The 14,324-nt window shown below is 41.9% G+C and overlaps 1 protein-coding gene across 5 annotated transcripts in view; it reads left to right on the forward strand.

The window, feature by feature from the left end:
• Positions 1-14,324, forward strand: part of ADAMTS6 (ADAM metallopeptidase with thrombospondin type 1 motif 6) — a 662,036-nt gene that overhangs the window by 61,987 nt on the left and 585,725 nt on the right. For all 5 annotated transcript variants that reach the window (XM_033930281.1, XM_033930272.1, XM_033930267.1 and 2 more), the window contains exons 6-7: positions 13,079-13,162; positions 14,059-14,204. In XM_033930281.1, coding sequence (XP_033786172.1) covers positions 13,079-13,162; positions 14,059-14,204 — 230 coding nt within the window. The remainder of the gene's footprint in view (positions 1-13,078; positions 13,163-14,058; positions 14,205-14,324) is intronic.

Below are 14,324 nucleotides of genomic sequence, written 5' to 3' on the forward strand. Positions count from 1 at the left end.
ACACCTCATCCTAATGTTGAAATAAAGAGCTTTCCTCTTAGTGTAAACAATGAAAAACTCCTAGATATTTTTCAGTTAAGATAGCAACTTCACCTTGTTTTCTTTTGCACAGCCTGCAAAGTTGATGGTGCTGAAATGCAAATATTGATTAAATAGAAAAATGAAAAGTACCCAATGGGTTTTTTCAGAGTTAATGAATGTGTTATCACAATTTTAAACAGTGCATTAATTCTTTCTTTATTACTATGTTACATAGTCACTTCCGTCCCCTTTTTAGGATCACTAAGCATTTTTTTTACCTTAGTTTTTATTAAATGTTAATGCTGTTAAAAGTACATCAGCATTGCAAAGTAGCAGCATAGGATAACAGCATTTGGAACACCCATCTTTTGATGTTCAGACTTGCTCTCTGATATGAACAAAATAAAAGATTCTTCAGGAGATGGTTCACTGACTCACTGTAGACCATGGTCATTGCACAAGGATAATGCATTTAAAGAAGCATTGCCTTCTGCTTAGTCTATAATCGGGCATGGAGTGTGAGGCAATTGCCATATGATTGTGAAGTCACATTGGGCCTAGGCATGCATGCATAGTAAAGACCGTTTTTGTACAGTAAAAATACGATACTATACAAGAAAGCCTTATCTTATATGCTTTAGTGAATTAGTGACTACCTTCATGCAAATGGGGGAACATTCCATGCAGGGCCTTGAGAAATAATGTGGTATGCTCTCTATGCTCGCTATTTACATGGTTGTGATAATGGGTAAATATTTAACATTTGCCACCAACTAGTTGTAAAATTTTTATTATGTATAACATGGCCCAAAATTCCTTATGCTAAGCAGCCCTTTGACTTTTATCTGGTTACTCCAAGGGAATATCTCTTTACTTAAATGGTGGCACAGAGAAAAAGATTTTCTCCTGATCTCTCCTCCTGAACATAACCAGAGTTACTCACATCAAATGAAATCCCCCCAGCACTGCATCACCCACTTTTCTTGATAGCTTTATCAGAGCTGGTTTAACCAGTTATAGGGCCCTGGACAAACTTTTATGGGTTGTCGTCCCCCCTCTGGTCCAGGGCACTACTTCCTCAGTCCCCTGCCAGCCAAGCTACTTCCTGCCCAAATAAATGTGGCATAAGGCACAGAGCTACTAGGCCATACTATGGATAGCTTTGCTGGTTTTGCACCTCAAAAATAGGAAGTCCATGTCAGAAGGGGCGGGACTAGCAGAGCCATCAGCTGTGCAGCCCAGACAGCAACTCACATTTATCCTGTTTTTTTGGCTGACAGCAGTGGGTCTGGGGGGAGGGATGGGGGTGGGTTTAAAGCTCCTAGGTCAGAAGAATGGAGGAGAGGGAAAATGCTGGATCAGAGTATAAAAATGCTAAGAGTGAGATTTTTCTATTGGTGCAAATTTTGGTATAGTGATGAAGGGACTGTGGGTGGAGGCAGGGCTGATGGCTCTTTATTGATGCTTTCATGTGAACCTAAAATTTGCTTTCTGTGTCATGGCTTGTTACATATGTTTAAACTCAATCATTTCAAACACCTATATCAGCGCTAAACTACATTCACATCTATAGAATAATTTATATGTACAGTATTTAAATAACCCTCAAAAGGCAGTGTCAGTGTTTTGATGTAATCTCCATAAGGCCAACACTGCAAAACATCATGTACAAAACTAAGCAAAAACTCAGAAACTTACCATATCCTATCATCATCAGGACTCGGAGAAACAAAGTGATTCATGGAGAGGCCCTAAAATTTAAATACACCACCTAGTGAGAAAACAGGACTTGAGGTGGGATCAAGTGAGGTAGGGAGGGGAGGGAAGAGGCATGCAGGAAGAATCTGAATATGGAGAGAGATAAGGACATAGAGAAGAGATGCTGGATAGGGAGGGACAGGGACACTGGATGCTGGATAGGGAGGGTCCGTGGTGGACAGGGAGAGGGTAGGGATAAAATAAAATAGTTCTCCAAGCTACTTCAGCAAATATGGATTTAGATACCAAAGGTTCCTATAGGCTTTGTTAGAAAAGGTAGGATGTTAATAGGATTCATGAATGTGTTTGTATGGTTTTATATATGTTTGCTTGTATCCTTCTCAGGTGAAAAGTGGATTATAAATTTTCTAAATAAAATGTTGTAGGAGGTACTGTATATAGGAAAAGGACAAGGAAAAATGTAAAAAGAAGAGAGGCCAGTGAGGAGAGATACCAGCACACACTTATTTATTTAAAAAACTTTTATCCTACATGTCACACCAATCTATGCAGGTTACAGTATACACACAAACCTATCATAATAAAACCCTAAGCGTGCATGCGCCATGATCCCTGACTCCGTAATCCGTGCTTCTGTGGCACCACATGCGCAGTAGGACCCTGCGGCGGTTTCTCTATTGGCCTCCGTTCTCATGCGCATACGCGCCAGTGGCTTCCCCCCCCTCCTACACCCCAGCCAGCCTGTGCCTCGACAAACGGAGCACAGACAGGGACTAGCGGCATTTCTCCAGCCTGAGGCCGGACCAGCAGCACAAGCAGCTGCAGTTTCATCAAGCAGCCGCGGGCCATTTGCTAGGCCGGCCCACTTCGATAATGTGGGTTGGCCTAGCAAAAGCCCCAAGGCTGCCCAGGCTAGCGGATGCTGGACAGGGGGCAGGGGGAGCAGGTAAGGGAGAAGGGGTACTATTGGACATGGGGGAGGTAAAAGGGGAGCAGGGAAGGGATGCTGCTGGACAGGGGGGAAGGTAAAAGTAAGGGAGAAGGGCTGCTAGCACCAGTTAATGTAACGGGCTAAAAAACTAGTAAATTAATAAACAAGAAATACGTATCAAATCTAGACAGTAAAAATTACTTAGAAACATGATGGCAGATAAAGGCCAAATGGCCCATCTAGTTTGCCCATCTATAGTAATCATTATCTCTTTCTCTCTCCAAGAAATCCCATGTGCCTAGCCCAGACCCTTTTGTTTTTTTTATTTTTTATTTATTTATCAATTTTAAACATTATCATTTATACAACTAATAATACAAGGAACATAATAACACAATCTTTGAAAATAAAAGTTAATCTTACATTACTATCATTGTCCTCTAGTCCTCATTACGGGAGATTATCCTGATCTTAACTTCAACTATAAACTAAAAATATAATCAAGATCTTTAAACTAAGATCAATTTTACAGTGCACAATTCTACTGAACTCATATTACAATTAAATCAAGTGGCAATTACTTGTGTTTCATGAAGCTTTAGAAACTGTTCCAACTGTATAGAATCCCAAAATATATAATCACTTTCCTTAAATTTCACTAAACATTTGCATGGGAATTTTAAATAAAAAGTAGCTCCTAAGGCTAATAATCTTGATTTTAGATTAAAAAATGCCTTTCTTCTCAATTGTGTTGCCTGGGCTACATCTGGAAATATTAATACATTATATCCACAAAACTTTGCTTGCTTATTTTGAAAATAAGCTTTCATGATTAAAGATTTATCTAATTCCCTAGCACAAGTTATTAATAGAGTAGACCTAGTTTGGATTACATCTTGTGAGTCTTCCAAAAAACCTGTTAAATCAAATTCTATCTGTTCCAACTGGTCTACTCCCAATTCTGCCAAAACTTTCTTTCTCTGCGGGATATAATACATATTTGTTATGGGCAAGGAATCTGGATCTGACAACCCCAAAACTTCTTTAAAATATTTACGAATCAAAATTTCTGGGATCAATAAATGAGTTTTTGGAAAGTTGACCAGTCTCAGATTCTTTGCCCGAAGTATATTCTCCATCTTTTCAAATTTTGTATAGGTAATATGTGAATCTTTAAGGACAGAAGATGATAAAGTTTGTAATGTTGATATTTGGGATTCCATAGTCAAGGAACGTTTCTCAATAGTTTTCAAATTTAAATCAATATTTTCTAACTTAATGACTACTTCTTTTGAAAATTTCACATTTTGTGTTACCACTGATGTTAATAACTCCTCTACCCTAACATTTATTGACCATAAACCTTTAAGGGAAATTTCCTGTGGCTCATTCCGGGCTTCTAATGGAGCAAAAGCTTCTCTTTGAAAGGAGATAGCTTTAGGCATCTCCTCATAAAATAATGAGGAAGATACCTCCTGCTCCTTAAGAACCACAGTTTGAGAATTGGAACCTCTTTGGGAATCCAAACCAACAGCAATTTTTGGTAAAGGAGGGGGAGTTCTTTCTAGAAGGCTAAGCGATGCCCCCGATAAGGATTCAGCATCCTGATTACCTCCTCTAACCTCGGAAGACATAAAATGTCTATCTATAGGACCAACTACTACTGGAGTCGATACTTTGGGTTTAGCTTTCCTTTTCCCCATTTGATTTTAAATAACCAACTTACTAGCAGTCCAACAGTCCTTATTATCCAGTGTCTCCCAATGTTTCCAAAGGGGCTCCTAAGGGGCCTAACGTGCCCCTTAGGGCACGCCCCTTTGGCCACGCCCTGCGGCCGTGCCGCAGTAGCGGCGTCCTTTTCACTGTCTAGTGTAGGACCCGGCTGACGTCAGGGCTGTTGTCTCCGCGGGTGCCCGCCGAGATTCGGCACCCGAAGTCACCGGCTCTAGATGTAATCAGAGCGCTGCTGTTATCCGGGGCACGGGAACACCTCCAAAAACGCTGCACCTCTCACAGGTAACCTCCACAGATAGTCAGTAGCGGCGTCCTTTTCACTGTCTAGTGTAGGACCCGGCTGACGTCAGGGCTGTTGTCTCTGCGGGTGCCCGCCGAGATTCGGCACCCGAAGTCACCGGCTCTAGATGTAATCAGAGCGCTGCTGTTATCCGGGGCACGGGAACACCTCCAAAAACGCTGCACCTCTCACAGGTAACCTGCACAGATAGTCAGTAGCGGTGTCCTTTTCACTGTCTAGTGTAGGACCCGGCTGACGTCAGGGCTGTTGGAGATTCGGCACCCGAAGTCACCGGCTCTAGATGTAATCAGAGCGCTGCTGTTATCCGGGGCACGGGACCACCTCCAAAAACGCTGCACCTCTCACAGGTAACCTCCACAGATAGTCAGTAGCGGCGTCCTTTTCACTGTCTAGTGTAGGACCCGGCTGACGTCAGGGCTGTTGTCTCCGCGGGTGCCCGCTGAGATTCGGCACCCGAAGTCACCGGCTCTAGATGTAATCAGAGCACTGCTGTTATCCGGGGCATGGGAACACCTCCAAAAACGCTGCACCTCTCACAGGTAACCTCCCCCCAGACCCTTTTGAATTCAGACATATCATAGAAACATGATGGCAGATAAAACAATAACAAATGCAATACAAAATACTTAATGTAACCCCCTCCTTCTCAGACTGATGTAAAAGGTATCCCTCTTGAAATAAGATTTATTTTGTAGTCGTGAACACCGAGGGTTAAATTTTTACCTTTCCCCAGGAGAAGGAATGAATTACATAAAAAATAATAATATATAATACTAAAATTTAATGTAAACTGGAAATAAAAATGTTAATTAAACCATAAACAAAATAGATATAAAGAAGCACTAAGGATTCAAAATTTAAAATAGAAATAAAATTTAATAAACAAATGCTGTATATCAAATCTAGACAATGAAATTCTACTTCCCCTCTGTACAGTTCTTCTTTTTGCCAGATTAGGGTATTTGAGGCTTTCTGTCCTTTCTGTGTAGGGGTACCACGTTGGCGCGCTGTTGCTAGCAGACTCTCTCTTCCTGAAACCAACCCACTACTCTAACCAAATCAATAAGAAAAACCTTATCCTAAATCTAATAACCTCACAGTTGCCTAAAATACTTTCTAAGCTCGGAAAAAACCCCATATAATTGATGTTCCTTATACTATTTCCCTCCCCCAAATTTCCTGTATATAATCACAAAACTCATCCTTCCTCTAAACATTTCATGCATATAAATCTTTTCCCAAATTCCCAAAAATCTTTACAGAAATTATTCCCAGAAAAAGATTTCCAAGGCAGTTTCACAACTTTGCTTCACTAATAGTCTCCTACAACATTCCACAGAAATCTGTCACAGGACATCTCATAAAATCTTCTCCAAAAATCAGCACCACAGATTTGTCACTTAGAGAATCTCTCAAAACACTTCCCAGAAGATTCTCACAGACTATTTCTAGCATCAAATAGTTTCACAGATAAAATAATTCTTCACATCAGCCAGAAAGAAATGTTTTCACCCTTGGATAAATAACAGAATCTATATATCAAATGTGAACTTCAACCAAAATCTCCAATTCCTATTCAAAATTCAATAAAACCAGGCATAATTATGTTCTCACAAGGCACAGAAACCAAACTACCTGCACATAGATCCAAGTCACCTTCCCAACTGTCAAATCTGACAGAATGTTCAAGCAGCTGATGCTGATCTCTGCACTAGGACAGCAAACTTATGCAGGAGATCAGCAACAGAATACCAAAATTGCACCAATACAAAAAAAAAAAAATAAAAATAAAGTACACAAACCAAACTTCTCCAAATAGGAAAAAAACCACAGGTCTTACATTCCAGATTTTCTTTGCTTTAAAAACCCTTTAAAATCTTCTTTAAGCCCTGTTTTTCTCACTCAGGTAACTTTTAAACTTTTAACCCTGGTTACATTAATAACACATGAATATTTACTTACCAATGCCACATTTTGTTTTGACAAGGCAATATATTCTAAATCAAAGGTTTGTTTGTTTATTTCTCACCCACCCTCATCCAGGGCGAGTTACATATTAACATACACTGATGTTCACTGATGGCAGCTGTTTTTTGATATTCTTTTATACGGGTTATTGTGTAAGGCACAATATTTTAACTATTGCAAAGAATAGACCATTCCAAAAGTTCCAAATAGATGCCATGATTGGGCTGAAACACAGGCACAATATTTTAACTATTGCAAAGAATAGACCATCCCAAAAGTTCCAAATAGATGCCATGATTGGGCTGAAACACAGGCACAATATTTTAACTATTGCAAAGAATAGACCATCCCAAAAGTTCCAAATAGATGCCATGATTGGGCTGAAACACTACACTTAACATGTGTTCTATGTCTTTAAGGGTCTCAGGTGGTACAAACATTCTGCAAAGCTGATGTTGAAAGCAGGGGGCTTAACCACTAGGCAGACTTAGTCCTTTAGGACAGCAATTTCGGGGGAGAGAGGGGTAAGCAAGAGCAGCTGTAATTAAAGCAAAACAATAGCTTTTGACAGACCCACTCATTTTGTCCTTTTCCCCAAAACTTATTTACTCAGGTAAATGACTTTTGGAAATTGCCTTTGTTTAGTTTTTACAAGAATGCTTTCAAATTATGCATTTTTATAGGAGGTGGAAGTGATCATAACTGATGAGTTTCATTAGCAAAACCTCAAGGGGGAGGGGGAGGCTTATAGACATGAAATTTGATTGCGGGAGTAGAATGCAAGGCTGAAGTTCTACCTATGGTACCTGGGCTGCAGCAGTTGTAAGCTCCTCACAGAAGACATCAAATGGAATTAGAAGGCATACTCTCTGATATGGCAGCTTTAAGCCAAGTACCCCCTAAATCTAACAAATATCGATCGAGAACCCCTGCGCTGCCCCAGACCCACCCAGGTTCCACCCCAGACCTGCCTAGGCTCCGCCCCCCCACCCCCATAATAATAGTACTAATTGTAATGCAATTTCTTCCATCCATTTTTCATTTACACACAATATAATCTTAATACATAAGGCTTTCCTCTGATGTCGGCTCTGACTTTAGAGGGAAGCCTTGTGGGTTGACTTTGTGAAGGAGGAGGGGGTGGCGGGCAGGGATCCCAGGCAGTGGCTTCAGTGGCTAGGGCAGGCAGCAAGGAGGGATCCCTGGCTTCGACGGGCAGGCAGGGAATATTCTCTATGCCACGCACCACCAACAAGCAGCCTGCGTACCCCCAGAGGTACACATACCGCGTGTTGAGAAACACTGGTTTAGATTTAGGTGGACAATGCAGAAGAGAAGAGTAAGAAGTATTTGAAGAGGATTGGACACACAGCTGTGGTGTCATTCTTCTACATAGTAACATAGTAAATGACAGCAGATAAAAACCTGAATGGTCCATCCAGTCTACCTAATAGTTACATGCATTATAAATTAATGATTAAATTAAATTTTCTTGTTTTTTTGATATTTCTGGGCCATAGACCATGGAAGTCCGCTTGGTACTGTCCTTAAGTTCCAAATACTGGCATTTTCGTCAGAGCCCTCCCCAGCCCATCCTAAACCAAATTGCCATATATAGGATATAGACCATTCAGGTGTGCCCAGTACTGGACATAGTTCTTTCATTTATACAATTAATCTTTTAAGTCTGTGTTCATCCAATGCTTTTTTGACTTCCATCACCGTTTTCATATCCACCACCTTGTGGGTCAACGAGGTGCAATCGCTGGAGTTGCTGCAGCAGTGGTAATTTAAATGGAGTGGGCAAATGGCGGCGGGCGATCAGCCCATGTATCCCTTAGGGTACGGATACTGCAGGTTGAGAAACCTTGGCTTAGAGCACCTTCATAGAATAGTACCGAGTGCTGATTTTTATCAGTGCTGAATTGAAGCCTTTTGTGGCATGTGATAAAATATTTGATGCATTGCATTTGAATGTGCATATTAAATTTTCTAGTTCATATATACTAAAAATATTTTAGTGTGACTTTAGCACATAGGCCACTTAATGTAGTGGTTCTCAACTCACTCCTTGGGGTACACCCCACCAGGTGGATTTTCAGGATAACCATGATGAATATGCATGAGAGAGATTTGCATTTGAAGGAGTCAGTACATGCAAATCTATTTCATGGATATTCACTATGGATATCCTGAAAACTTAATTAGCTTCTTGTGCCCTAAGGACTGGGTTGAGAACCACTGCCTAGTGTATCTTTTATCTTTCCAGACTCCAGCCTAAGTGACTCCCCTCTCACCTTAGAAACAGCCTAAAGCCTTTGAACCCAAACCATTTAACAACTCTCCTACACTCATATAAATCTAGCTAATTCCACCTGGACTGCACCTCTCATCTCCTGCCATTTCTGGCTCTCTTCAGGGATACTTCTGAAAAATGCCCATAATTAAAGTATAAGCTACCTCTAGGAGATAGTCTACACAGCCACACCACTCACCCCAGCCTAGATCTACCCACCACCAATCATCCTCCACCTGTTGCCCAACCTAATCCAACCAATAGAATAAAAGTAACTATATATATAATTCAACAACCCAAGGACTCCTTACTTCAACAACACCAATTCCTCTTACTGCTACTGACCTTCCCCATCCCTTCTCCCTCTCCTAAACCACTTAACCTCCAACCACCACACCAATCACGCTCCAGCTTTACCATCTCACCCTCTCTCTTCTTCCCCACCCTTTTCTCAGCCTTATAGCTACTACACTCTCATACAGAGATCCCCACTCTGCTTATATGCATCTCCACCACAGTGTAGCCCCATGCCTCTCCCACACACTCTTGTATTCTCCTACTCCTTCTCTTGCTCTCTGCTGGGGACATCGATCTTAATCCCGGTCCTCCCAATCATCCCTAAGCCTACTCATGGGGATCACATCGCAATCTAACAAATCTTATTTCTGTCCCTCTCCTCCCTCGTTCCTCCCTGCCCTTCTCTTGTGCCCTGTGGAACGCCCGCTCTGTATCCAACAAACTTACATTCATCCATGACCTCTTTATCTCTAAAAAGCTCCACCTGCTAGCACTAACTGAAACATGGATCTGCCCTGAATACTCTTCTTCAGCTGCTGCCCTTTGTCATGGAGGGTACCCTTTCTCACACATGCCTCACCCAGATGGTCATGGAGGTGGTGTTAGACTTACTCTCACCATCTTATAAATATCAACCCCTTCTTCTGCTTCAATCTCGCTGTTCTCCTTCCTTTGAAGTTCATTCCATCTGTCTATTCGTCCCCCTGTCTCTCAGAGTAGCGGTCATTTACCGACCCCTCTGACAAATCCTTCTCCTCCTTCTTCACTAAATTTGATTCCTGGATCTCCTTTTTTGAACCCTCATCTCCCTCCCTTATCCTTGGCGACTTCTACATCTATGCCGATGACCCTTCCGATTCCTATACGTCCAGGTTTCTCACTCTAACGTCCTCATATGACCTCCAGCTTTGCTCCACCGCCCCTACTCAACAGAAAAGCCACTGCCTTGACCTTGTCCTCAACGCCAACTGCTCTATCACCAAATTCTGCACCTCGAATCTTACCATCTCCAACCATCAGCTGTTAACCTTCACAACTCATCACCCTCCTCCCCAACCCCGACCGATCACTACCCATACATTTAGGAACCTTCAGGCTATTGACCCTGACCCGCTCTCTACCACTGTCTCACCTCTCCTTTCTACTATTATGTCAAACAAGTCTACTGATGAAGCTGTCCTCTCCTATAACTCCATTCTCTCATCTTCTATCGATGTCCTTGCCCCTCTCATTTCCCGTCCTGTAATACGTGCCAAACCTCAGCCCTGGTTGACCCCAAAATCCATTACCTGCGCTCCTGTGCCTGAGCCGCTGAATGTCTTTGGCTTAAATCCCGTATGCTTGCTGACTTAGTTCATTGGAAATTCATGCTAATGTCCTTCCAATCTACCCTCTCGCTTGCCAAACCGGACTACTACAACCATTTAAATAACTCTCTTAATGCCAACCCTCGCCGTCTCTTTGCCACGCTCAACTCTCTACTCAAAGTGCCCCTGCCTCCCATCCCAGAGTTCTTCCATGACAAGATTCACAAGATCCACCTTGAATTCTCAACAATGTCACCTCCCCTTCCGATTATCCACTCTGTCAACCTCTCTTCAACAACCCTTACGACCCTTTCTTCCTTTTCTGAAGTTACGGAAGAGGAAACTGCTCACCTTTTCTCCTCCTCCAAACCCACCACCTGTTCCTCTGATCTGATTCCTACCTGTCAACTCAGATCCATTGCTCCCGCTGTAATCCTCCCATCTGTCACATCCTCAGCTTTTCGCTCTCCACTGCTACAGTTCCTGTTGTCTTCAAACATGCTATAGTTACATCCTTCCTTAAAAAGCCCTCACTAGACCCTACATTCCTCTCCAACTACTGCCCTATCTCCCTCCTCCCCTTCCTATCCAAACTACTCGAACATTCTGTTCACTGCCATTGCCTGGACTTCCTTTCTTCTCATAATATTCTTGACCTGTTTCAATTGGGCTTTCGCCCTCTCCACTCTACAGAAACTGTCCTTGCCAAAGTCTCTAACAACCTGTTCCTGGCCAGATCCAATGGACTCTACTCTATCCTCATTCTTCTTGATCTGTCTGCTGCCTTCGACACTGTTGATCACCACCTCCTTCTTGACATGTTGACCTCGCTGGGATTCCAGGGTTCTGCTCTCTCCTGGTTTTCTTCCTATCTCTCTCATTTTACCTTCAGCATATGTTGCGGTGGATTCTCCTCCGCTGCCATTCCGCTGTCTATTGGTGTATCCCAAGGCTCTGTCTTGGGCCCTCTCCTCTTTTCCATATATACCCGCTCTCTTGGTACACTGATCTCCTCTCATGGTTTTCAATATCACCTCTATGCTGACGACTCCCAGATCTGCCTCTCCACACCAGATATCTCTACAGTAGTTCAGGTCCGAATTTCAGCCTGTCTGTCCAACATTGCCGCTTGGATGTCTCACCGCCATCTCAAACTGAATATGGCTAAAACTTAACTCCTTATCTTTCCGCCTAAACTCATCTCCCTCCTCTAGCCATTCTCTATTTCTGTGAATAACACTATCCTCCTCCCTGTCTCGTCAGCTCACAACCTTGGGGTGATCTTTGACTCCTCTCTCTTGTTCTCTGCTCAAATTCAACAAACTGCAAATCCTGTTGCTTCCTCCTCTATAATATTACCAGAATCCGCCCTCTTCTCTCTAAACATACTACCAAACATACACCTTATCCATGCTCTCATCACCTCATGCTTAGACTACTGCAACACACTTCTCTCAGGCCTCCTGTGCACCCATCTCTCACCTCTTCAATCCGTTCAAAATTCTGCTGCACGACTCATATTCCATGAGAGCCTCTATTCTCACATTACCCCTCTCCTCAAGTCACTTCATTAGCTCCCCATCCATTTCCAAATATAGTTTGAACTCCTCTTGCTGACTTACAAGTACATTCACTCAAAAAACCCCAATATCTCTCCTCACTTATTTCCCCCTATGCTCCCCCCCTGTGATCTCCGCTCATCCGACAAGCCCCTCTTATCTGTACTCTTCTCTTCCACTGCCAACTCCAGACTCCGTCCCTTCTTTCTTGCGGCACCGTATGCCTGGAACAGGCTGCCTGAATCAGTATGTCATGCTCCATCCCTGGCAGTGTTCAAATCCAAGCTAAAGGCCCACTCTTTTGAAACTGCTTTCAACTCTTAACTCCCACTTACTGCTGTCAGATACCTATACCCACTGTATCATTTCCTCTACTATAATCTCTCTTGTAATGTCCTAACTGTAATGTCCTGTCTAAATTAGATTGTAAGCTCTTCTGAGCAGGGACTGTCTATGCTATGTTAAAATGTACAGTTCTGTGTACATCTTTTCATCGCTATAGAAATAATAAATAGTAGTAGTGTATGCCATTATGAATTGCAACGTGATGCCTTCCATGCCAGGTGCAATTTCCTATTTGAACCAGGAAGCATGGAGCATAATGGAATTTGCTTGTAAGACTATGTTGCCATGGACATCAGTATTCCTCAGTCCTATATAGTAATGTTACCGTTGTCTCCCTCCAGCACATGACTATAACTTGACTATGCTATAGCTAGGATCAATTCTGCTTTAAAAGAATACTGGAAGTGCACATACCTTTTTTGAAAACAATTTTAACAAACAGACCTAAACAGATCATGAAATGTTGACTTACAATGCTCAAAGCAAAGAATATAGGTGTCAAGAAAAGAAAGACTTTTAAGTTAGATTTTATTAATAAAATGGCCAAAGTTTGATGCTTCTTGTCTGACTTTGTGTCTTTTCTTATTTTCTGGAGGTCAGGTTGCCAAACTTTATCGTGATTCCAGTCTAGGAAACGTTGTGAATATCATAGTGACTCGTTTAATTGTTCTCACTGAAGATCAGGTAAGACCGAGCTGTAATGCAAGAATTCTTAAATTCTTAAAAATAATGTTATGCGCTGATTATAAAGCCCAACTAATTATTACTTGGAGGGACTGAATTTGAGTATATAACCTTTAACACCCCCTCCCCCCACACTTTTACTAAGCTGTGGTAGAGGTTTCTGCTGCAGCCCAGAGCACTAAGTGCTCCAACGCTGTTCCAACGCTCATAGGAATTCTATGATCATCAGAGCATTTAGCGCTCCGCGCCGCGTTAGAAACCTCTACCGTGGCTTAGTAAAAGGGTGGGGATTGGTGTAAATATTTTAGTATATCAAATAACATTAAACTAACCTAACAAATAATTTATATTATGGGTTCCTTTTACTAAGGTACGCTAGTGTTTTCAGCGCAGGCAGGAAATTACTGCGTGCTACACCGCATGCTACACTTCTAGAACTAACTCAATGCTGGCGTTAAGGTCTAGCGTGCACTATTCCGCGCATTAAAGCCCTAACGCGGCTTAGTAAAAGGAGCCCTATATGTCTTCTTGAAGATACACTTGTTTATATCTATATATGTCTAATACTGACTTGGTAATATCAGCATGATTTAGAAGATTTGTCATTTTACAATTATGGTTTTATTTCTGTTATTCTATGATGATAACCTAAAAATTGTTACATTGACATAATCATTATTTCAGTTGGAACAGAAATAATGTCTCTTAAGTAATATGCTGACTGAACTCTGGGTCAGATTTTATAGAGATAAAAATTGGCAAGAAGACATTATTCCTAGAAACCACTGCTTCTAATTATAGTCCCATTTTAGTCTTAAAAAAAACAACAACAAAGCTTAACAAACTGACCGTAGTAATTTCTTTGGAATATTTCTGGTATGCATGTTGTATTGCAGCCAAACTTGGAGATAAACCACCATGCAGACAAGTCCCTCGATAGCTTCTGTAAGTGGCAGAAATCCATTCTCTCCCACCAAAGTGATGGAAACAGCATTCCAGAAAATGGGATTGCCCACCATGATAACGCAGTACTTATTACTAGGTATGCTATGTGTCTATTCCCCTTTCCCCTTTGTTATATTTCCTTGCTTTTTCTCTTGTATCTTATTTGTTAAACTCATGGCTAAGGTGCTCTGGAGGGATAGTAGATCATTGGGGCTCA

This window comes from Geotrypetes seraphini, chromosome 1 (genome assembly GCF_902459505.1).
Source record: "Geotrypetes seraphini chromosome 1, aGeoSer1.1, whole genome shotgun sequence".
NCBI classification, from domain to species: Eukaryota; Metazoa; Chordata; class Amphibia; order Gymnophiona; family Dermophiidae; genus Geotrypetes; species Geotrypetes seraphini.